Genomic DNA, 24,483 nt, shown 5'->3' with positions numbered 1-24,483 from the left:
AGAGGCACCTACATATGTACAGCTGGCCAAGAGACCACAGTGGAGGGCATATGGCACCCCTGAACCCCACTGCCCTCTTCTATTGGCTCCTATGAGCATGAATGGTGAGATGGATCCCCAGAGACACTTAGGATCTGGATAGAGAACTGTAGAGGAACTCTCAGGACACTAGTGATGCTTTCCTCTCTTCTTCCAGCTGGAGGTCTTTGGAAAGAAAAGAAGAATAAGGGATGGGAAGGCTGAAGATGGTGTGGAAGAGATGATGGTAGTTTCCTGGACTGTGGCCTGGGATACTAGAACAAAGGGTCCTGGCTAGGATCTGGGTATACAACACAGAGACTCAGAAGTATGTATTTGGCACAATTCTGAGCTGATCAACAGAGTTGAAATAGGACTTTCGTCAGAGAGAGGAAAGAAAAGTGCAGACAAACTGCAAAACAGGATTATATGGACAATGCCATGTCTGACATGGCAAGAAGCAACAGAGCAAGGGAAGGGGTTCCTAGTATTTCTTAAGCAATGACAAATGGCGTTTATATGCTAAGTCTACAGACAAGAAGGGACAAGCAGTTAAACCTAAGATGCTAAGATATACAGAAGGCATATCCAATCTCCTAGGTATTTATTTACTTGCATAGTGAGGCCTATGGATAGAATAAACAATAAATTAACCTTTGGAGAAAGGCAAAATAACAATATTAACCCTATCCAAATGTCAGATCCTGATGACCAGAACTCGTGGCCTGGCTAAGTCACCAAAGATTGGAATTCTGTTGCTCTGAAAGAGTAGAGTATTCTTGTTGAATCCAGACACCCTTACTGGGGGATCTACCACAACTACGCCCACAAAGGAAATCAGACCATTTATTCAAGAAGCATCAACAATATGGGTGGTGGAAGTATACAAATGAATCAGACATAGACTGCCCTCCAAGAGGTTACAATCTGATAGGGAAGACAGATGTAAAAATTAAGTATTTAAAATACAGCAGGCTATATATATCTGTAGATACTGTGGAGGCATCCCTGGGTGGCTCAGTCAGTTGAGCGTCCCACTCTTGATTTCAGCTCAGGTCTTGATCTCGGGGTCGTGAGATCAAGCTCTGCATCAGGCTCCATGCTTTTAGGGGGTAGTCTATACTTAAGATTCCTTTTCCCTCTCCCTCTGTCCCTCCCTACCCCCCCACCCCTGTAAAATAAATAAATCTTAAAAAAAAAAATCTTGGAGGGTTGAGAAGAGAGTAGGTTTTCCAGCAGAAGATATGGCCCTCTCTTTGAATATATAGCATGGAGGTTTGTGGCTAAATTTATTCCTTGAGGGGATAGGACTCTATAGGACACAATACCTTAAAAATGTAGGTGTCTGTATGCTTAAGCAGGATCCATTTCAGCACTGGTAAGTTTCTCATGAGGCAAATGCCTTTCCAGAGCTTCCCTTCTGTTGCTATAGCCTTGATGAGCCCTTGTAGAAACTTCCTATCTATCCATTTCAAGCTTTTCTTGCTCAATGCTGGCTTGTAGTTAGTCCTGCTTATTGTTGTAAATCTTTTTTTTAAATCTCAGTTGGAGGCACTGGGTGGCATGTTGCCTTCAAGGACAGGAAAAGGAGAGGAAACTTAGACCTGTATATAATGGAGTCATACACCTGTACAAAAACTTATGGATTTGAGGGGAGAAGTAACATAAAAAGTGTTTCAGTTGTAGTAAAGGAAAAGAACTCAAACTTCTACTTTGGTGGCATTGTACTGTAGGCTACCTAGCCAGAGAGTGTTTGAAGATGATATTGTCCTAATACAGATTATTTTAAACATTAGTTTCTAATACAGAATTGTATTAAAGAATACAGAGGTGATCTCAGTATGATGAGGGACTTTATCTCCTCATAAATTCACCAGAAGTCTGATTCCATTAAAACTAGTATATCTCACCATCCTTTACCTCATTGACCATGTCATTTTTTAGAAAGCAAAAGGAAAAAAAATAAATTTGCCCTTATACTTTATATTGGCCTTCAAAGTGATGTTCAATTAGCAGGAATTTTGAAGATTTTATTTATTTATTTGACAGAGAGAGAGATAGCCAGCGAGAGAGGGAACACAAGCAGGGGGAGTGAGAGAGGAAGAAGCAGGCTCCCAGCAGAGGAGCCTGATGTGGGGCTCGATCCCAGAATGCTGGGATCGCGCCCTGAGCCGAAGGCAGACGCTTAACAACTGAGCCACCCAGGCACCCCAATTAGCAGGAATTTTGAGAGAACCATCTCAGAAAGGTTAAAGGTACAATGAGCGTTTCTGGACATGTACCCAAAGCCTCAGGGAATTCAGAAGATTAATAGAAATAAGTCTATATCTAGAAGATTCCTAAAGTCAGTGGGGATTTTTCTAAGTTTGAGGAATGCCAATAGTTGACATTCTGGTGATTCAGTTTGGAATGATCCCAGTGAGCACAAAAGAGGATGGGCAGCCCATGAAACCTGTTTGAATACATGGGAGGTGAGGGTGGGGTGTCAGTGGTTGGGGGGCTTTCTGCACTTAGATCTCAAAAGGTCCAATTCAGAAAATGGATTTGAATCAGAAGATGCAATATTAGTACCATTCACTTTCTGGTTGCTGCGAAAGCAGAATACCGTAACGGACTAAATCTTTGGTAAGATCCTCATGTCACCAGAGCCTGCCATAAAGCTACACAGAGTAGGCATCTAACAGTTGTCAAAATGAACCACAGTGCTGGGTAACAGAAAGAAGGAAGAACACCCAACTTGTATTATGTTTTCAGATTTTCTAGCAAGAATTATCTTCACATCAAATAAACAGTATAAAGAAGGGAATTCAGGTTGGGATATAGAGAGATCAATTAGAAATCTGTGAGTTCAAGTTTTCAGGCCTCAAAAAGTTTTATTTGCAAAGTTTTTATGCTGAAAATACGTATCCATATATCCTCTTAGCAATCTTACTGTTTATCTTTGAGATGATATGTAATGAATGGAAGCGTTCTCAGAAGACTAGTGATCAGATATCCAAGTTCACTAACATTTAATTCCTTAAACTTAAATCTTTATTAAAATCCTTGGCAAAATTTTGGAAAAGATGATTAAATTGTAGGTTCAAAAATTTTGAAAGAATAAAGTGTTCGCCAAAAACCTGCATTTGTCCATCAAGAACAAATCACGGCATGGTAACTTCATTCATCTTTAAGCTAAAATTTACTGTGTTGATAAGTTAAGAGAGGACCCCAAAAGAGAGTACTTATTAATTTCAGCCAGACATTCACCAGTCTCCACAGTGGATTCACAATGGGTTAAATAACTGTGCTCAAAGACTGTGACATCCTGGAGGAAATTTTGTAGTATGAGAAACCAGGGCTCTACCCTTGGCTATGACCTGCTCTGTTAGCTGCCAAATTTGTGTTTATCAGCAGAGCCTTTGAATTTGAGTCCATGCCATCTTCTTCTCATTATGCTGTGTTGCTGAGGATGAAAGGTTTAAAATCATCCTGTATCAGGAAATGTTGACAGAACAGGCAACACTCAGCCTAGAGAAGGAAGAAAGGGACCACCCCATTTATACTGGCTGCTCAGAAGTCACCATGTTTTTTTTTTTTCTTGTCTCACTCTCCATTCTCCATTACCTCATTGTGACATTACACATTACTAACTATCCCCTTCTCTTATAATGTCTTCTCTTGATTTCCACAGTGGTACATTATCCTTGTTTTGTAACTGTCTTCTTTATTCCCCTTTATCTATTTCATTATTAGTTAATTCACTTCCTCTGGCAACTGGATTGGGATAATGTTCAGTCCTTCATTTCTGCTCTTGTGTTCTTCCCTTGGAGTACTTGTATGCACGTACCTCTGCAGTAATGGTTCCTAAGTCTGTGAACCCAAGCCTGAGCACTTTCCTAAGCTCACGTCCCACTTAAGCAATTGCTCAATAGACATGTGTGTTTGGAAGTCCAGCAATCATCTCAAAACAAAATGTCTAAAACATAACTGATCTTTTAAAACCCATGCTTCGTCTTGGCTTCCCTTATTCTCTTAACAGTACCACCATTTTTTAGGTCAACACTTGAGAGAAGTCTTTGACTTTCCACATATTTTTCTCTCATATCCACCTGTTTATGAATTTGTATCCATTCATCATTTATAGATTCTTTTGAATTCATCTGTTCATTTCCATTTTTTCACAGCTACAACCTAAGCCAGGTGTCGACCAAATCATTGCACTGTCTTTCAGCTTGTTTCCCTGCCTCTCTTTGTAACATCTCCTGCATTTTACTGTAAGACCAACCATTGAGAAGTGAGAAGGATGGGTCTTTCATCATGCTACTCCCTTTCTGGAATGGCTTGCCATGTCCATCCAACTGGAAGGCCTTCTTAATTTCTTGCTTTCCAAATCCCAGCCTACCTTCAAAGTCCAATCTAAGTTCTTTTCCTCCTGTGATGGAATCCCAGCTCTGCTAGTTCCTAGCTGTGTGACCTTGGGCAAGCTACTTAACCTTTCTGTGTCAGTTTCCTCATCTAAAAAGAGAGAGTATGCTAACAGTACTTACATTGTAGGATAGTGAGGAGGATTAAATGAGTTTGTATCATTCGAGCACTCAGAACTAGTAAGTGCTATACAAGACATTAAATAAATTAAAATTTGTATGTTCTCTAGCTATTCTAAATTAGAAGTTATCCCTTCCCTTATTCTCACCATTAATATATTACAGCTAAAACCCATTATCTTCCCTATTTATTAAATTATGTTGTCACTTTATGCTCCTACATATGATGTCTGTTAACCACCCACATCAACTGAAAGCTTGAGGGTAAAGGCCACATGATGCATTTTTCATATCTCCACGATCCCTAGTTATTATCTTACCTATTGTGGTTGTGCAAGTAATGATCTCACACTGATATGCCCCTGATTTTCCATAGTGATCGTCTTGATTCTCCAATTCTCAATCTACCATCTTGGCTTTATTACTAGATCTGGCCTCACTGATCTTCTCCAGAGAGTTGATTTGAATGGTGCAATCTACCTCTCTTGCAGGCCATCTCCAGTGCTACATTTATCAGGGACATTGGGCCTTGGCAGGCAGACAAGAAATACAATCTGTGGACAGAGCCACTGCAAGCCAAACTTGCCAGTAGAGTTCCTTCAGTTTGTTGACAGTCATGTGGTTGTTTTCCAAGCCTCTAATATGGAATACTTAGGGTCTTTAAGGAGGAGGAGTTGAAGATTGGGGCCTGCTGGCTATTTTACCTCTATTTTTTTTTTCCTTTGGGAGATCATGTGCCTGATGTTTTACTCTAAAATAACCTGGGATGCCAAAACTGTCACAGAAAGAATGGTCCAGCAAAAGAGTGAAGTTTTGGATTGAATTGGTGTGAATGCTTCAGCAAATCTTCTGAAGACCATCCAAAGCCACACATAAGTAGTGAGTTTGGAATGGCAACAGGAATGCATGGGATGTGGCCTTCTGAGTCAGCCATACAGTGTTCTTGGAGTGGTGGGCTATTTCAGATAAAGGACCATTTGCTGGTTTGCACCAGTGGACTAGAACTATTTGGCTTTGACATGGTTTATCCGGTTTGTGTTTTCACTGTAGCACATCTGCTTTCTCAGACTGTCTGTGATCTGTCTCTTGTCTGCCTCTCCAGCATAAAGTTACTTCCCCTTCACCCTGCTCACGCTCCACATACCCCATTCATACAAACTCCATGTGATTCCCTTAGTCCCATCATTTCTTCTGTTTGGTGAGCCTGCCCAGAAGCAGGCTCTGATCATCCACCCTGGAATGCATTTAGATGTTGAAACAGATGACACTGACCGACGAGTATGAATAAATATTTACTTGGTAGGACAAGCTGGGATTCCCAGGAAGAGAATAGGACACACAAGAGTCTGAAGATGAGAAGGAGAGTGAAAGAGGCTAAGGTGGAGGTGGCTTTGGGCTTTTTTTGTTATTAGGATGTGGGGCCAAGGTGAGGAGCTCTGTGCATTGTGAGCTGGAGGCTGTAGCATTTGAAATTCCAGCCAATGCACCTCTGCATGCTGACCTTCCTTCTGGGGTCACATAGATATTAGTGGAGAGGAGGGATAAACAGCAAAGGGATCCAAAGGGTCCATCAACATTCAAATGCCAAACATAGAGTCATCCCCTTCATGACACTTACAAACCTTCAAGCCTTCACACAAGTAGCTCTTCCTGTAGGCAGATGCCACCCTGTCCTTGAAACTGCCCTTGGGAATCACCTCCTCCAGAAAGTCTCCCTGATGCTCCCCACAGCTGCATTAGACTGTGCTCCTTTCTGTTGCAGTCATGTCCCGTGCTTGCCTCTATATTTATAGCACATACAATCTTTGTAGTACATAGAAGTGTGTCCCCAAAAAGATGTTTAAGTCCTAACCCCCAGTGCCTATGATCATGACTTTATTTGGAAATAGGGTCTTTGCAGATGTAATTTAGTTAAGGATCTCAGGATGAGGTCATCCTGATTTTAGAGTGGGCCCCCGATCCAGTGGATTTAGAAAGGAGAGGAAATTTGACACAGAGATGCAGTGGGAAGGCCATATGAGGATGCAGGCACAGAATGGAGCTCTACAGTTACGAGACAGGGACCACTAGAGATTTCCAGCACCCACCAGAAGCTAGGAGAGGGGCAAGGAATAGATGCTCTTTCAAAGCCCCACAAAGGAACCAACTCTACTGAAACCTGCCTTTCAGTCTTCTGGCCTCCAGAACTGTGAGAGAAAAAAATTTCTATATTTTAAATCACCCAGTTTCTGATAATTTGCTACAATAACACTAGCAAACTAAAATTTAATAATTGTATATCTAGATTTTTATCTTCATCGCAAGAGCTGTGAGCTGGAGGGCATAGGTTGTGTTTTGTGCACCTTTAGAACCCTACAGCCTAGCACCATGCCTGGCACAAATAGAGAAACACCTGAAATGATTTCTGGAGAAAAAAAAACAACAACTACTAAGCTTAAACCAAATGAATGTAGGAAAAAAGAGCTCCTGAAATTAGCTCTAAGCAGGAGTATTTCCACTGAACCTAGTAGCTTTGGAGAAATCACAAAAGACTCAATCTTTTTGTACAGTCAAGGATGCAGTATTGTTTCCACTTTAGGTTAGACCATTTCTTTATGTTTTGCCTGCAGGTGGATTTCTAGAATTACTGGGTGGTGGTGAGAGTCCCTGAGCCAATCCATATAGGCCTGAAGTGCTCTGGCACACATCCCAGCTTTCTCTCTGGGTCCATGTTAACCAGGTTCATCGAGAAGATGGACAAGCAGCCCGGACACTCTGATTTAAATCACATGCCCTCCCGGGAGTCCCTGGAATGAGGGTTCCAATGGTGCAAATAATCTGCTGTTTGGTTTGGGTGCTTTCTTCTCTAGCTTAGCAAAGAGATGATTTTTTTTTCCCCTCAGGAGGAGGTGATTGAGTGAGGATGAAAATATTTACTTAGAGACCACCTAGGCCAGGTCTGAAAACTCCTGAGCCAGGTGGGAACTTCAGCCCAAGGAGAATTCTCTGTTTTGTTAAAGAAAAAGAAATTGCAGATGGGCAGCCTGGGAGCACCCTGGAGCAGACATCTGAGGCATGGATCCCTGAGGCAGACCCAGTGACCACTGCCCTTCCGTGCTTTTCCATCGCCTCATTTTAAAGACGACAAACAGCCCAGCCACTTGTTTAAAGCTCAGCGTTTTTTTTTTCCTCCTTCTTCTCTCTTACTCTTTTTTTTTCTAAAAGCCACAAGAGTGTTAGGTGATTTTTCCCTCCCTGCCTGGAGAACATTTATTACAGATGCTTAATCTTTCCTCTCTCTTTGGGGCAGCTCAGGCCTTTGGACCTAGGCGCTGAATCTTTGCCTTGGCAGACATGCTGCCCACGCATATGGGGTTGGTGCTTGTATTTGAGCCTGTTCTTCAAGGCAGGCAGGCATGAGGAGCAAGCACTGACTGGGTAGTGAGCAGGGAGTGTGGAACGGGTGCAAAAGAAGTAGAAACATTCCTCCCTACCTTCGAGGAGCTTCCATACACACACACACACACACACACACACACACACACACACACAAGAAGTTGAAAACAACATTTTTTTTGCCAGCAGATGTGTAAAACTGGTGCTTTTCATCTTTTAAAGAATCTTCAGATCTATGACATTTCATCTTTATAAAATTCCTGGGGTATAAGGCAAATGGTATGACTGTTGTTTTATAGACATGGAAAGGTAATATGAATGGACCAAAATCATATAACTTATTTGTCAAAATGGGACCCAAATCCCATCCTGCTCGTTACCACTTCTGGTAGTTTCCACCTTAATAAGAGCAGCTAACCTCTGTTGGATGCTTTCTCTTGGTTAGGTCATCTTCTGAACACTCTACCTGCATTATCTCTTTAAATCTTTACAAGGATCCGCTAAAGGAGGGACAGTTACTATTTCTATCTTTCAGGAAAAGAAACTGAGACTTGTCCAGGTAACAGAGCTAGTTAGTAGTAAAACCAGAATTAAAAACCAAGTCCATCTCACTCAAAAATTCATCTTTGTAACTCTGTAAATTTTAAGGTTCCATTTTCTTAGAGGATACAGAAAAAGCAGTAGTTAGCATCGAAGGATTTGATCAAGGGAACTTCTTAAAGATGTGAACATTGGGTCTACTTAAGAGAATAAGAGGGAGGGGGCCTGGGTGGCTCAGTCGTTGGGCGTCTGCCTTCAGCTCAGGGCGTGATCCCGGCGTTCTGGGATCGAGCCCCACATCAGGCTCCTCTGCTGGGAGTCTGCTTCTTCCTCTCCAACTCCCCCTGCTTGTGTTCCCTCTCTCGCTGGCTGTCTCTCTCTTTGTCAAATAAATAAATAAAATCTTTAAAAAAAAAAAAAGAATAAGGGGGAAATATATATCGCACAGTTAAAACAGGTGAGGACTTTTGGAAGAGCCGCTGATCTAATTAGCTCCCTACACAGATGGCATGGTTCTCTTAATTTTATAGGTAAAGGACTGAGGCTTGGAGAGATCAGGTATCCTGCTCACATTTCCACAGCTAGGACCTTCATGAGAGTTAGGATTCACATTCTGGTTTGTCTGACCTCCGATGACTCTCAGGTATCTACCACATTTAATGGCACTATGAAGGCAGATGGTGACCAAGGCCATGCACACCGCATGTGAAATCCATAAGGTTGGGCATGATCCATTTGTTTCCAGGGGACTTGCAGGGGCTTTCATGGATTGAAGCCACATATATGTGTTGGAGAACATAGGGGACATGGCTAAGATGCTCAGGGCACAAAATTGCTGGGACTTAGTGGCACCAACTTTCCATTTTCTCTCTTGATAATTTTTTTTTAATTTTCTTCTGCGCTGTAGCAGAACACAGATCTGTATGCATTTCCATAGTTTATTTAGTTTGATTCAGATTCTTTTAACATGTCTGTCATCTTGATGACAGATGCAAATGCCCTCCTACTTTCCTCCTCTAATACTACATTCACGGAGAATACTACTAATGGCCGCTACCATTTTTTGAGTACGCATACAAGGGAATAGCCTACGTTAGCTTATATAGTTCTTGCAACAACTGTGCAAGGTAAGTAGGTATTATTTATCCCATTTTTGAGATGAGGAATCTGAAGAAAGGAGAGTTTACCTAATTCGTTCAGGTCCCACAGGGAGTGAATGACAAAGCCAGAATGTGAACTTGGGTCTACGTGATTCCAGAATTCATGCTCTTTCCATTGCCTGAAGGTAATTGGATAGGCTCTACACGGAGGCAGTGGGGGAAAAGTCTCTTAAGGTCATGTTGTGTGTTTTAATTTAAGATAATAAATAATAGGGAAGGGGATGACATGATGGAAATGGTGCTTAGGGCAGGTGGGGAGAGTCTGGAGGCAAGAAAAACCTTCCTCAGAGGCTGCAAATAGCAACAGGAATTTGGAATATTGAGCACCTGGATAAGGTTGGTGGCTATAGAAATAGGAAATGGCATCTCAGGACCAGTAGACTTTGCAGAAAAATAATTGATGAGATTTGAATCATAACCAAAGGGAAGAGAAGAGCTAAAAGGATACAGAAGGCAAATTCTTGAGAGGGAGGGGCACATGACCATAGCCCTGGGATAGGAGACTGGTGGTTATGTAAAGGGATTTGAAGGGCAGGGGTGGTTTCCTCCTCAGGGTTAAGCAAAGAGAGCGAGAAGTGGGGCAGCCATTGTGAACAGTTGGGCCACAGGCCATCATACCAGTGACTCTACAGGTGTTCATGGGTGAGGAAAGATTTTCTCTGAAGAGGGGGTCTCACCATTGTCAGCCCCTCCCTAGATGCGACGCCTTGAGTTTATGCTGGCTAAGAGCTGGAAAAAAGGATGCTTGAGGCCAATGACAAAAAGGACCTGCATTGAGTCATGCATGTGTCTACGCCTGGCATGGTATTCTGTTTGCCATAGTGACACACACACACCCCTACCTTTTTCCCACCAATCCGCCAGCCCTGTCCTGCACCACGGAAGCATGAGGGAGGACCTCCTCTGGAGATGTCCAGCTCTCAGGGGAGCACTGACCAATCCCATCACCACTTCAAACAAAGCCACAACTCCTGAGAAAGAGGTAGGTTTTCCATGGTTTTTTTCCCATCCTTTTACATCCAATTATGATAGCACCCTTTACTTCATGAAGTAGCAGGTTTAGATCACTTATGCCCCTTCCTTGTTACCTCCTGGATGTTCTCTCATGCGCTTTGTGATCTGGATTATGGACAACAGCTATACGCCCCTGCCTACTGATGCCTGTGCTCACACTCTGGAAAGTTCCACGTAGGGCAAAAGTCACGAAGTGGCAGTGCATGAACTAGATATATTTTGTTTGTCCTACACAGTGTTTGTTAACATTTTGAATCAACATTTTTAAATTGGGAAATTTCACACATTTTCACATTTTCAGCTTTTCTTTAAAGAAGTGAAAAACTCTGGTAGTCCTCAGCTGCAATCCTACATGTCAGCGAGTGGCTGGAGTTACTGCTGTTCCCTTTACACAAAGCATTTGGTCTCTGTTCTACCACAGTCTCCACCAGTCCCTATTACCTATTACCTTACACAATCCCTACTGCCCTCATTTACCTCACTTATTTGGCCTCTGTAGGCATTTAACTTTGAGACTGTAATGTATGATAATGGTATTAGTTTGAACAGAAGTTAGTGGGTGTCCAGAAAATATGAATGAACTTGAGTAGTAAGTGTGGCTGAATTCTAATTTCTTCCCCCTTCCTTCTCCTCCTTCTCCATCTTCTTCGTGTACTCTCTGCTCAAAATGCACAGCACCTCATACTGAATGCTGAGTATAAGATACTGCTCCTTCCTCCCAGGGATGCATAGCATAATTCCAAGTAAGCATCTTTCCAGCAAAGCCCTCCTTCCATGACACCTTACACACAGCTCCCTGGCACAGGCAGAGAGGTCTGGCAAGTTGATTTGGGGTGCCAAATTGCCTTTGGTTGCATTGCCTTTGGTTGTGTTACATTTCCAGCAGAGTAAAATGCAAGAGAAAGAATGTGATGAAATGAGATGACCTGAGTATTTCAGAGAAGACATGAGACACTGGGTGAGGGATTAGAGTCTCTGAGGCAGAGCTGGGAAGGACAGATGACAGAAAGCCTGAGATACTGGACTTGGTCTGAGGGCAGTGGACAGACACGGCAGTATCTTACTCTGAAGAATGACGTGACCTGGTAGGAGGGTCAGAGTCAGAGGCACGCAACCGGAGGGGAGGGGACCTGAGGTTAGAGGCCACTCGGGAAGATGTGAGGGGGCATTTTGAGGCATGGAGTCCAGTCTGTCCCCTGCTCACTTGGTATGTAACTCTGGACCTCAGTCTTCATCTGTGACCGTCAGATGACTTGAAAGCATTGGTCTTTTTGGCAGAGACTCTGGCACCTAGCACTTTCCACCTGCTGTTCCCATCATGAAGGTGCAGTCAGGACAGGACCCTGATCCCTTTGGCTGGAATCTTCCCTGGTTGACAGTTTAGTGCTGTAAGCCAAACAAAGTACATCCTGTGTCAGCGTCCCCTAGAGAGGATGAAAGGGAAACATGGGCCCAGATATCCCAACCAAAAAGGAGGTCCAGAATGCTGTTTTCTTGTGGTTATGCCCCAGTTGGAACTTGTGTATTTTGGTAGTAGGTTCGGATAGATTTAGATTAATCTTTTTGTGAAAGAGAAATAGCATCCGAGATGGACCTATCTCCAACCTTCTACCACCAGATCATGTAGTTTACCCAGGGTTCCTTTCGAGCAGGCAGCCTGAAAAAGCCAAGGGTATTGACAAGAAGAAATAAGCAGGGACCCTGAAAGCCTGACTGGGCCTGTTTGCAGCTCAAGAGCTCCTGAGATTTTATAGCCACAGTCTGACAGACAAAACCACTGAGAGAGCTGGTTTTCATCCATTAAATAAATGCATTACTTCTTTAACTCTCAGCTACACTTACTGCAGTTGGCTTAAGTAATATTTAAGGACCAAGTCCTTCATTTTACATAAATCTTAAATCTCACAGGGAGATACTATGCCATCAACATCTCTTGAGTCCTCCCTGGGGCCTAATGTAGGTGACACTCAATGAAACATCACAAACAGACTCCTTGCTCTTCGGTGCTTGAGTGTAGGTGTCATGCACCTGCTATGCAATAGGCATATGACTAGGTATTTAAGACGAAGAAGAAGGAATGAAGCATGGTGCTTTCCCTCAGAGAGATGATATCCTGGTAGGGGAAGTCCCTATGATCAGACATGCAGGTATCAATGACTGCGTCAGTGTGGTAAGTATTATGGGGAGAATCTTTAAAAAGTGCTACGGAAGTTGAGCTTGGGGATAGTGATGGAAAGTTCCCAGAGCAACTGTTGCCAGAGCTGGGACTTGGGAGGTGAGTAATATAAGACTCTCGCCATCTTGCAGGGAAATATGTATATGCATATGTATGTGCACGTGTGTGTGCACGTGCACGTGTGGATTTTTCTCGGTACTTCACTGTAATTCAGTGTGAAAAACTTCACCCCGTGTTTAGCCCAGACCAGATGCAGAGGTGTCCAGTTACTGTTTTTCTTTATTTATTTGCCTTTTTTGTTTAAAACTGTTCAGCAACATTTGAATAGAGGATTCCTTCAAGTTCTCTATTTTAAAAAAGCAGTTAGACATCATGGTTAGAGGTAATGGGCCCTGGGCCTGAGTCTCTCCTCTACTACCGTTCAGTCGTGGGTCCTCAGGTAGGCCACGTCCTCGAGGCTTGGCTGCTCCATTTGGCAAGTATTCATCCTTCTACCTTGCTAGAGAGACAAGATGCTGGAAAGTCGTCCTTCAACAACCATTCAGGCAGCACCTGCCCCATGCCAGGCACCAGGACTTCTAAGTGAGGTCCATCGAAGCTTTCCAAATTACCGTTCAACCTGGTCTGCCTTGACAAATGGGTTTCAAAGTAAGCATGTACAAAATGTTCCTCCTTTGGCATCTTCCCTAAGAGAATTTATTCTGAAAAGGAATGCCACCCCTGGTCCCTAAAATGCAGGGCAAATGAGAATGTGCTTCACCATCAAAATGATACTACCATCTCCAGGCGGCCGCACCAGGCTTCTAGGAAACAGGCAGGCAGCTCCTCCAACCAATCCAAGAGCCAAAATAATCCAGCCCAAAGCTTTGGTTAAACATTTTAACAAATTAATTTTGTATCTGATCGATTCAAAATCTGCTGAAGGAGCCTGCGAGATACCATTTGCAACCTTCCTGTGCCTGACCCCCTCTCTCTGTCCTGCCCACCCTGTCTCCTCTGCAATAAGGATTTGACTCCTTCTTCTCTTAGGGGCACAAAAGCCAACTCAAATGTGATCACAGCACCACAGATAAACTTATTCCCTCCCCACCGGGTGCCTCCTAAAACTGTGTTTTCACCGTTTCTTTCATTCTTTGAAAGTGATTTCTTTGTGAGAAGCATGTGCAAGGCCTCCCCTCCCTCTGCTCTTGACCCTGTGCAGCGATTTGGCCACTCCTGGAGCCAGGCCGTGGGAGAGGCGGCCATTCTTAGCCTCCCTGGACAAAGAAGGTTCCCTTGGCAACGGGAACCGTGTGGAGGCTCGAAAAGGGGTTTCCCTCCACCCCCCTAGGTTCTCTTTCAACTCAAGAGCTCACCCCGGGGTCTCTCATGGAGGCGTCTCTAACCAGGGTAGGAAAACGGCAGTTTTGAATATCAGTAATTGGCTTTTGGAGACAATTGCTTTGCATACAACAGGCAGGAAAATGTGGGGAGAGTGGGTGAGTGAACTCGCGAGCCGGTGAGCATCCTGGGTCAGACGGAGGGAAAGCTGGTTTCGTTTCTGTACGCTGGCAAGTCTTGATCCCAAGTAGTTTGGGGTTGTAATAAAGTGCATCTTTATCTTTTGGGAGGTGGGAGAATGGGGGAGGATGGAAGGAGAGAAGCTTCTAGAGGCAAGTATGTACCTTGTTTTCTGGTTTCTCTTTTATCCTTGGCTTTTTACTTATACAAATACAAGGCAATCGGGAATGGCATGTTTCAGTGTTAATGTCAACTCTTGCTCGTTATTTCTGCCAGTGCGCTTGTGGCTTACTCTTGCTCACTCTCTCACCCTTTTACTCTTTTTGGACTTTATCGTCAAGGTGATAAAGAAGAAAGATTTATTCTAAAGCCAAGGGTGAACTTTTCTCATAGGAGGTCATCTCTGAATGGCTGAGCCAGGGCTTGGCACAGTTGGGACTGACTGATGTAAGTCCCCCTACTGATCTTGCAGCTTGTGTGGGTACTTGAATCCCTGTCCCTGACCCAGGTAGTTCCAGAAGACCTCTAATGTGCCATTGATTGATGGAGGGAATGTTTGTTATTGACTGAGTTAGTAGTAATCAAAAGTTTCTTCATTCTCATATCAAAAGTTGTTATGATAATGCAAAGTTTATCATTGAAGTATGGGTTGAGGGCTGGGTAGGAGACACTGAGTGGGAGAAATAATTCAGCTCTTCCAAGTCACCCCAGAACTTCAGAGTAGGTAAGAACCATGCTGAAAGGACTTCTGGAGAGTGACCCCCCCCCCAGCTTAAGGCCTTTGAGAGGAGCAGAGATAGGCACAAGTGAAGGATTGAAGGAAGCAGGCAGAGCACCATTCAACTTTTCTTTCCTTTCCTTTCTTTTCCCTCCCTCCCTTCCTTCCTCCCTCTCACCCTGCCTTCTTTCCTTTCCTTCTCTCTCTTTTTCTCTCCCTCTCCCTTCCCTCCCTATCTCTCTCCCTCTCTCTTGCTTTCTTTTTAAAAATCCTATGCAGAGTGAGACCTAAGCATGACTGTTTGAGGAAGCTCTAGCGGGTGCTCTAAGGGCCTCTTTGAGAGGAAACTGATTACTGCAGTCACTTATTAATCAACATTTCAATACCGAAAAAAAAAGACCCTATATCTTTCATTCTGTGTTCAAACTTCCAGTAAACTCTTTGAGGACAGGGACTCTACTGTTTTCATTGTTGCACCCCAGACTGTAACAATTATAGGACCGAGCTGCATTTTGGATGCTCCATCAATGTTTGTAGAATTGAATGGATTCTTGAATAAGCAAGCTGGGATATTGTTGGTTGTTTACTTCTGCCATTTTTCATGGAGAGTGGAGCTAGGGCCGGTCTCGTGATCAGGAAACGCAGGCTATAGACTCATATGTGACATTAATAAGCAGCAGGACCTTGGCCAAGCTATTTCAGTTCTTCAACTCTTGGTTTCTCCATCCATCAAGTGACAGTGTTTGGATATGAATACTGTTTTTCCACCAAAAGTACTTACCTGAAGTTTTCATGCTGCCCTCAAGCCTGGGGAGAAGAGGATTTTGCAGAGGGGACAGTTCTGGTGAGGGACGGCCCCTGCAGAAAAGGATGGCTCAGTCAGTGGAGAAGGTGGAGCTACAGGGGGTCAGAGGTTGGCAGCTGGAAAGCTCTGGACCCTAGATGTCCTCTGACATTCAGTCATGAGGCTAATCTTTCCCAGTTTTGTGGCACCTTTCCTGTATTAGATACTTTCTAAGGATGAGATGAAGTAACACCCTGATTTTTTTCTGGTAAAGACAATCAGGCCATCCTTCCTACAGGGGGACTAGGGGCTATGGCTTCACGCTGCTGACAGGCTTGAATTACTACCTTCAGTTAGTGATTGACTAGTCCTGAGCCAGTCACACTCTGTTGCCTCATTCCCATATATTCTCTCATTTATTCAACAATTAACAGATAGTCATTGAAAGCCTACGAGATTAGACACCATTTATCAATGAACAAGATAAACTCCTTGCCTTCACAAAGCAAGAGAGAATTAAAAAAAAAAAAAGGTAAGCGTGATTACTGCCTAGTGTGATAGGAGGTACAAAGAAAACAAAAACAACATCAGGAGATAGAGTGATGGGTGGTGTTTTTATGGATAGAGTGGTCAGGAAAGTTCTCTTTCAGGAGGTGACATTTAAGTTGAGGTATCAATTAATTGAGGGGATGTGCCATTCTCATCTGGAGACCATATAGCATTCCAGGCTGGGGAAGGGACAATGGTGAAAATCTTGATGTGGGAGTCAGCTCGATATGTGTAAGGCAAAGCAAAGTGTCTGGGGCTGGATCAGAGTAAGTGAAGCAGAGAAGAAAGGTCAGACGGGGTACAGTAGTGAGATATCAGAGGCCATAGGGGCCTCATAAGCCATGGGAAGGATTTGGGATCTATGCCAATCTGCTCACTTAATTTGAATGGCTTTATTCTAGCCAAACTGTGATGGGAAGACACAGGGCAGATTTTTACATGGAAGGGACAATATCTGATCACTCCAGCAACTGTGGTGAGAATAGTATATTAGAGACAGTACCTGAGAAATGGTTAGAGTGAAGGGATTGAAAATTCAGCAGCCTACACGGGAAGCCACATGATGAATGGGAAATTTGGGTGTGGTTGGATGGACTTGGATTTGAATCCTGACCTTGTAACTTAGTCGTTCTGCCATTTGGGCAAGTTATTTAACATCCCTGGTCTCTGTTTCCTCATCTATTAAAGAGGAATCAGATTACCTACTTTGGTAAGCTGGGAAGATGAAAGGAGAGTCTACGTGTTATCTCATAGCAGATGCTCAAAATGATAGACATTACTGTGGCCTTTGCTTTGTTGACCATCAGCAGCTCCATGAATGAGCAAGACAGCTGAAGACGTCAGGCATGTGGCCAGTCTGACAAGTTACCCACTCTACTACGTGCTTCTTTTGGGAGGAGTGAAAGGTGAGAAAGGAAGGAAGTGACTTACCTAAAGTCATGCAGCTGGTTAAGGTCAGGGCTGTGACTGGGGGCAAGGTCTTTATTCCCACGGACTGTTCTTTCTTCTATACCAGAGGTCAGCAAACTGAGGCCCTGTGGGGCCAGATCCGACTTACCCCGTTTTCATAAAGAACATTTAATTGGAACACAGCCATGTTCATTCCGTTACGTACTGACTCTGGCTGCTTTAGCACCAGGACAGCAGAGATGAGTAATTGCAACAAAGTCCGCATGGCCTACAAAGGCTAAAATATTTATTTACTGGCTCTTTACAAAGTTTGCTGATTCCCATTCTACACCCTCTGCTCCCTTAATTGAAATGGCTTAATTGTAGTTAGCTTATCTATCATCAGCTAGGAAGGGGACATCTTCTTCAGGTCTCCAAAACAGCATGACTGAGAGATTTTCTTGGGGAAGGCACGGTCCTGGTGGAATAACACAGCAAGTGACCTTGGGCCCCTGGGAGCCAGCAAAGGAGCACCCCTCACTTAGGTAGGGCCACAAAGGGAGAGGATGAGGACTCTGGCCAAAGGGGCATGGATGGGGAGAAAAGGCACACTAATTCCTTGCCCTTAGCTATTTCAGACTAAAAAGACAGCTGTCTAAACCCAAGGTGAGGAGAAAGCTTGAAGGTGCAGGAAACAGGCAGGTGTGGCAGACTTATTTGACTACCTCAGCTTGAATGTACACTGAACTGGGCCTGTCTGGGGGACATCTGTCAGGGAGCAGGCAGACCCCAGGGCATATCACCTTATACCCCCCAATGATCATCACCAGCACTGGAAACCGTGCTTATTCTCAGACACCACAGGTCAAAATCTTGAGGGCCTACTTGGAGGCTTCTCCTTTCTTCTCAAGGCGTTAGGGTTGTATAGGGACTGTGGTATCTTGTGAGGGACTCTTTCCTTGCCTGGCACTCAGGAAGGCTTTAGGTTAGCTTCATTCTCTTTGGCCTCCACGTTCCACTGATGTACTTAGGTTGACTCTGCATTCAATCCCAACACATGATTATCTACCTACTTCGAGGTTTTAATCTTGTGTTTGAGGGTACATTTATAGGTGTGGACCCATTGGTCAGAAAGCAGTGATGGCTTCACTTGGTTAGATGTGTGGAATCCAAGTTTGACCTTCATCCTTAGGGATTCCTCTTGCCTCTTGGTTTCAGACTTCAGCTGTTGCTGTAAGCAGTGGAAACTGAGTTACACAGTTCTTCAACTCCAGGTAATATAAATACAGTACCATGTATTTCTTGGCACTTTTAACTTTCCAGCTAGCCTACATGGAGAACACCCCAGCTTTTTGGAACGCTAAATAATTCACCAGACCCATTGGCCATGGTGTTTCAGAACTCAGTAGGCTCCTTCCACTGATCCAATGAACAGATGTGCTCATTTTTTGCTTGCTCGAAATGCTTTAGTCATTTGAGCATCATGGACTAAGGGCTTGGGCCAGTCAGGCAGTGCCCTGACACCCTCACTAACTTACCGACCGAGCAACTCCCCTCACGTACACCTCAAGGGCTACTTTGCCTAGAGCATAGAAGCAGGTCAGTAGTTATGATATCAAGTGGCATGATGGCTTAGTTCCAACATGGGCCCTCCCTACCCAAGACCTTTTGAAAAAGAAAAGGAAGAAAGAAACTTTCTTAGGTTCAATCAACTATTCCCTTCCTGTGTCTTCTTTCACCCCAGTGCTTAGATGAGGTTAGGGCCATTGCAGAAATGGTTAATGAAACTGCAGGCTTACCCACCTATCTGAAAGCAGAGCATTCCTTCACAACCTTTGATGAGCCTAAGTGGCACAAAGTGAAGAAGCAATTACCATTCATTTATAGGGAAAATTTTTGCACATTCCCAGGCCCCCAAAATAATTTTTCTTAAGCTTTTCTGATACCTTAGAGCACATCTTACTAACAGATACAGCAAGATAGATGGAAATGCCGCACAGATGCTCACAGACAGTTCAGAGCCCTGGCACTTGATGCTGAGATGCTAAGTGTAGTTCCCAGGGAAGGGACTGGGCGGGGCCACTCCCTGGCTGCCTGCCTGCCCCAGAGTGTGAGTGGCCTCCAAGATGGCTTGCTGCAAAACAAATGCTGAATGCTATAAGCAAAAATCCTCTTTGGGTTTCCTTCGGTTAGCGAAACAGGTACTAATGTAGATCTTTGGTAAAAGTGAAGTGACGTAACCCAAACTTTTTGAAAAGTGGTGATGGCTGTATAACAAAAAGGCCAGCAAATCCAGAACACTGTAGGCTGGTAGCGGAGCTAGTAGGCTTCACAGAGCCACTGGGGGCTCTCGGCAAAGCAGGTGGGACTAGAACAGCCCCTCCTTCTTGGTGCTTGCCGTCGAAGTACGGAACTGCTGAAATGACGTGAGCAGGTCAATTCAAGGGGGGTAAAGACTGACAACTAAACAGTATGTAGAGAGGAAGGGAATGCTACAGAAGGAGCCCACACTAAAAATAAATGATTTTTTACAAGTGCGGTTAACTTTACTGAGACTTAAAATTACGAAACACAGCATGCATTTTCCCCCTAAAATAAAAGCTTTGAGAAAGTTTGATCTGCCTCACATAAAAAGCTACAGAAAAGGAAAGTATCTGTGGAAGCTTTTAAAATTATGACCATATTTCAAGTATGATAATCATCAAGAATGTTTAATGCTATCAGAATTAGACTGATGCGAAATTACCTTATTTGAATCAATTTAGTCATTTGTGTTGCCCCACCGAAAAGGCTCCCTAGCACTCTTTTTTATGGAAAATATCTATCTACCATCATCGAGGAGCAGTCCAGGCCAGAAAAAAAGAAGAAGAGGAAGAAGAAAAAGAAGAAATGGGCCAATTTCATTGAATTCTGTCTAGTGTGACAATTTTCCTGTCTCCCGAGTGAAAATAGTCATTCATTTTGTATTTAATCTGTAGCCAGAAAAATGATATTCAATGCTAAGTATGACAGTTTGTGTTGTTTAGTTGGGATTGGCCCCAGCTGATTGACCGAACCAGTTAAGATGGTGCCCTAACAAATCAGCCTTTGCGATGTAGCCACCTAACGTGTATAATTTGGAATTGGGTATCTGTCACACAGCCCTGCCCTGTCTTTAGTTCACTTTTTATTCCAGCGTATCACAGTTGGCCTGAGCAGATGGTGCTTCTGTGAGTTTTCAGCATTTCTCCAGCAACACGAGATTTATAGCGTTATCTTTGTCCAGCCAGCATCCATTTCCCCAGATATAATTTTGTTCCCATTTTATATGATGTTGACAAGTGGTAACTGCTGGGTGTTTCGGTGCCATGTGATTAAAGCTAGTAGTGCGTGAGAGTGTCCTCCGGCGAGAGTTCTCTCTAATCCCCTTCTTTCCAAGACACACACATTAATAATTCCTTAGCACCAGTAGTTACTGTTTTTCTTGAACATTGTCAGTCCTGCAGTCTGATGAAAAGCTTTTGTGTTTGAGGTTTGGGTTGTATTTTTGTTTATGGTACAGAAAGGTGGAAGGGCAGAGAGAAATGGGGGACTGTCAATTCTGCATGTTGTCAGTGCAGGGATGGTAATGGAAAGAGAATTTTAAAATTATGGGATATAAAGTGGGGACCAGAGAGGAGGAGTAATTAGAGGATTTGGCCAGTGGAGGTGGGAGCGGGGCGGAGGGCAGGGCAAGGAAATGGGAGGGGTGGGCCATCTGGTGTTAATCTCCTGCTGTGTGTTTGCAGGGCAAAATAGTCAGGGTACTTTGTCAAGGTACAGTCTGCTTTTGCAGACACAGATGGAGCAAAAGGGAGATTAATACATGTGGTTCTAACCACCTTTCATATCTTTACAGCTAAACATTATTTATAGAAATCAATTAGTCCTCTGTCTCTGCAATTTTATTATGAGGCTCTGTCCAAGTTTCTGGCAAGCTCTTTAAGAGGATGATTGATGGTAAACTTTCAGAATGAATAAAAAATGAACCTTCCCCTAGGAATTGGTGTAGTGGAGAGAAAGGTAAATGATAAAAATTATAAACTCTGCAAGTCACTAGAAAACTGATGTAGGACCGGTGTGGTCCTTGTTACATGATTGTTTTCCTTGTAGATTTTTTTCTTTTTTCTTTTCTTTCTTTCTTTTTCTTTCTTTCTTTCTTTCTTTCTTTCTTTCTTTCTTTCTTTCTTTCTTTCATGTCTTTCTTCTTTCTTTCCTTTGCACATTCAGCTGACTATTCGCTATGGAAACTTTAAGAGAGCCTGATGCCTACAACTGAGCTTGTGGGAAAGTAAAGGTTTATTCATTTGCCAAGCCAGTAAATGCCACTTTGATTACTGATGCTCATACAAGATAAAGAGTCCCAGGAAAAAATGGACTTGAGCTTTCATGTTTTGTCTTCTGGAAACTTTTATAAGAGATGGGAGCTGCCAATTGGCCTCTGTTAAATGAGTCTGGGAGCCAAGTAATGATAAATATAAAATCCCATTGCAGTGAATTCCATAGAAGATATAGATTTATTTTGAAATTCTAGTCTTGGTAGTCTGCTATCAAAGCTCACGCCCTACCCCCACCTCCCCCCAGGCATAGAAATGAATTTGGGGCAAAGCTCACAGCCTCAGGGTTTAGACCTGAAACAGTTGCAATGGCTTGGACATGAGGATGGAATTATTAAATAAAACAAAGTTCTAAATCCAGGAGAGGGCCGGAGAGAGTGGCAAGAATGTACATACAGGTTCTAACCCCAGCTCCTTGAATGTTGGGGTGGTATGTTGTTCTGTTTTGTTAACTATTTTGAGAGGATAAGGGGATTGTTTTGGCCTCTAGAATTAGAGATTTGTGTGCAGCTTGAAAAATTATAAAGGACGCAGGGGGGCTTTGGGCATTCATTCTCAGTTTCTATCTCCGTAAAATGGGATGATAATAGTGCCCACCTCACAGGTTTGCTATGAGTATTAATGAGATCAGGCATTAAAGTATGGAACATGGTGTAAACACAACACATTGTCCTGTGGTAGTGTCGTCAGAGGATTCAGATTGCACTTTTCTCATTTTCTTAAGGTTGGTGTTCAATATAGAACTTGTTCCTATTTGTTAATTCTGAGGAGGCCCTAGTAAGTGCCTTTAGGGTAGACAGTCTTTACCTTTTCTTTTTTTTTTTTTTTTTTGGTATCCCACCCTGTATTACTTGATATGGATCTTTGTACACAGTAGGTGCTAACTACTTTCTGATATAAAATTCCCTAAGTTTAGATGGGGTTTTCCACCTACGTAATTTAAGCTGTTGATATAAATGTGTACAGGCTGTACGTAAGTGCAGTTTCAAAATATGTAACATATCTAATTTCCAAATGTCCAATAATATCCCACATCACACAGAACATCTTCCAGCTCCCAGTTTGATGAAAACACCTAAGGCAATATCTGACACATAATATGTGCTCAGAAGAACATTTATTGAATAATGAATGAATGCATGAAACCTACATAGGAGAATAAAAGAGAACCAAGCAAGGAAAGGGTTTTAAATAAAGATTTTATTAGCTTTTAGATTTCAATAGAAAAAAAAATGGCATGAACTAAAATAATTGTTTGCAAGCTATAAGAAATCTTTCTAGTCTAAGATAAAACAATTTATTAGACAATTTGGAGCAGCTCTTAGAATCCATGAGAATGCCATATAAGCATGCCTACAAAAAAAGCAGAACTCTGGTAACAACACTGATTTATAGAGCAGACACTATTTAGCAGGCTAATGAGCCCCTACCATTATTTTCATCCTAGTTCCTCTGAAGAGTCAAAGTCCCAGGAGAGAGTCTCATTGGCCTAACATGGGTCACATGTCCATGCCACCCCCAAATGTTTTATTTATAATCCCATCACGAATGCATAAAATGAGGAGAGGTCATTCTCCTAAAAGAATGCTGCAGCTAAACTAAAAAGGAACAGATGGCGGAAAATAAATGTTCATATTATAAACTTGCTAATAACTAGATAGAATAATTATGCATGCTGTATTAAGTTCCCTAGGGCTGCTATAATGGAGTACCATCGACTGGCTGGTGTCAACAACAGAAATTTATTGTCTCACCGTTCTGGAGGCTGGAAGCCCAACATGTGGACAGGGTTGCTTCCTTCTGAGGGCCATGAGGGAAGCGTCTGTTCCAGGTCTCTCTCCTTGGCTTCTAAATGCTCATCTTCTCCCTGTGTCTTCACATTGTCTTCCCTTGGTATATGTCTAGGTCCAAATTTCCTTTCTTATAAGGATACCAGTCCTATTGGATTAGGGCCCACCCTGGTGACTTCATTTTAATTATCTCTTTAAAGAGCCTGTCTCCAAATACAATTACATTCTAAGGTACTGGGGGTTAGGGAGTTAGGACTTTATCACACGAATTCAGTGGAGTGGGGCAGGGTGACTTAATTTAGCCTGTAACTGCATGTACTAATTTATTGAATGAATCAAATAAGTGGATATGTCAATGGACAAAAACACCCATTGTGGTGTTTGTATCAATTTTTAGTGAAAATGGAGTAATGGTTTAGCAAAGTCTGCAAAGATCTTTGATGAGCCAGATTTTCTGGTTGAGCTAATTAGAACAGAGATAAACAGTTTTATCCCATCCATTATCTTTCTTTTAAAAATACGTTTGATCCTCAACTACAGCGTTGCTATTGGGCACTACTGTAATATCACACATATTTATTTGAGAAAGAATTAAAAGCAGCAACAATAAAGCTTAGCTTTCTGATCTTGAAAAAAAAAATAAAGTTGAAATAAAGACACATTTGAACCTTGAAAACAAGAACTGGTGACCACTTTATATCTGAAATGCCAATTTTGCCTATAAAATTTTTCAGAGATTTTTTCTGAGAGCAGAGCCAAGCAGAAATGACTCATCTTACCTCCACTGCACATACAGATTTTCTCTTAAACTCTGGCCACTGTTCAGTCTTGACTCTGTCCAGCCTTGAGCAATACATGAAGTAAACAATATTCATGTAGTGATGCAGAAAGCCCTGGCTGGATCCTGGACTGTTTAACTTGCTTCCTAAAACTCCCAGCTCTCAAGAGTTTATGGTCCTATGATTCATGTTTTCTCAATACACGCATTTGTGGTCTTCTCCCATGACCAATGTCTACTTTTGCTAGACCTCATCCTCCATACGCATATTTCCTTGGAAAGATGTACTCCATTGACCAAGGAACAAAGAGG

The 24,483-nt window shown here is 42.9% G+C and overlaps 1 protein-coding gene across 2 annotated transcripts in view; it reads left to right on the top strand.

Moving 5' to 3' along the window:
• The window catches only part of ANKFN1 (ankyrin repeat and fibronectin type III domain containing 1), a 385,668-nt gene that overhangs the window by 75,765 nt on the left and 285,420 nt on the right, over positions 1–24,483 (top strand). The window contains exon 1 of one of the 2 annotated variants that reach the window (XM_034640637.1): positions 14,142–14,198. The exons of the other annotated variant lie outside the window; for it this stretch is intronic. Within the exon in view, the coding sequence (XP_034496528.1) occupies positions 14,178–14,198 (21 nt within the window). The 5' untranslated portion in view covers positions 14,142–14,177. Of the gene's footprint in view, positions 1–14,141; positions 14,199–24,483 lie in introns of those variants that run through there. 2 annotated transcript variants of the gene reach the window in all.

Source organism: Ailuropoda melanoleuca, chromosome 13 (assembly GCF_002007445.2).
Source record: "Ailuropoda melanoleuca isolate Jingjing chromosome 13, ASM200744v2, whole genome shotgun sequence".
NCBI classification, from domain to species: domain Eukaryota; kingdom Metazoa; phylum Chordata; class Mammalia; order Carnivora; family Ursidae; genus Ailuropoda; species Ailuropoda melanoleuca.
Note: the sequence above shows the minus strand (reverse complement) of the source record. Positions and strands in the feature narration are given on the sequence as shown.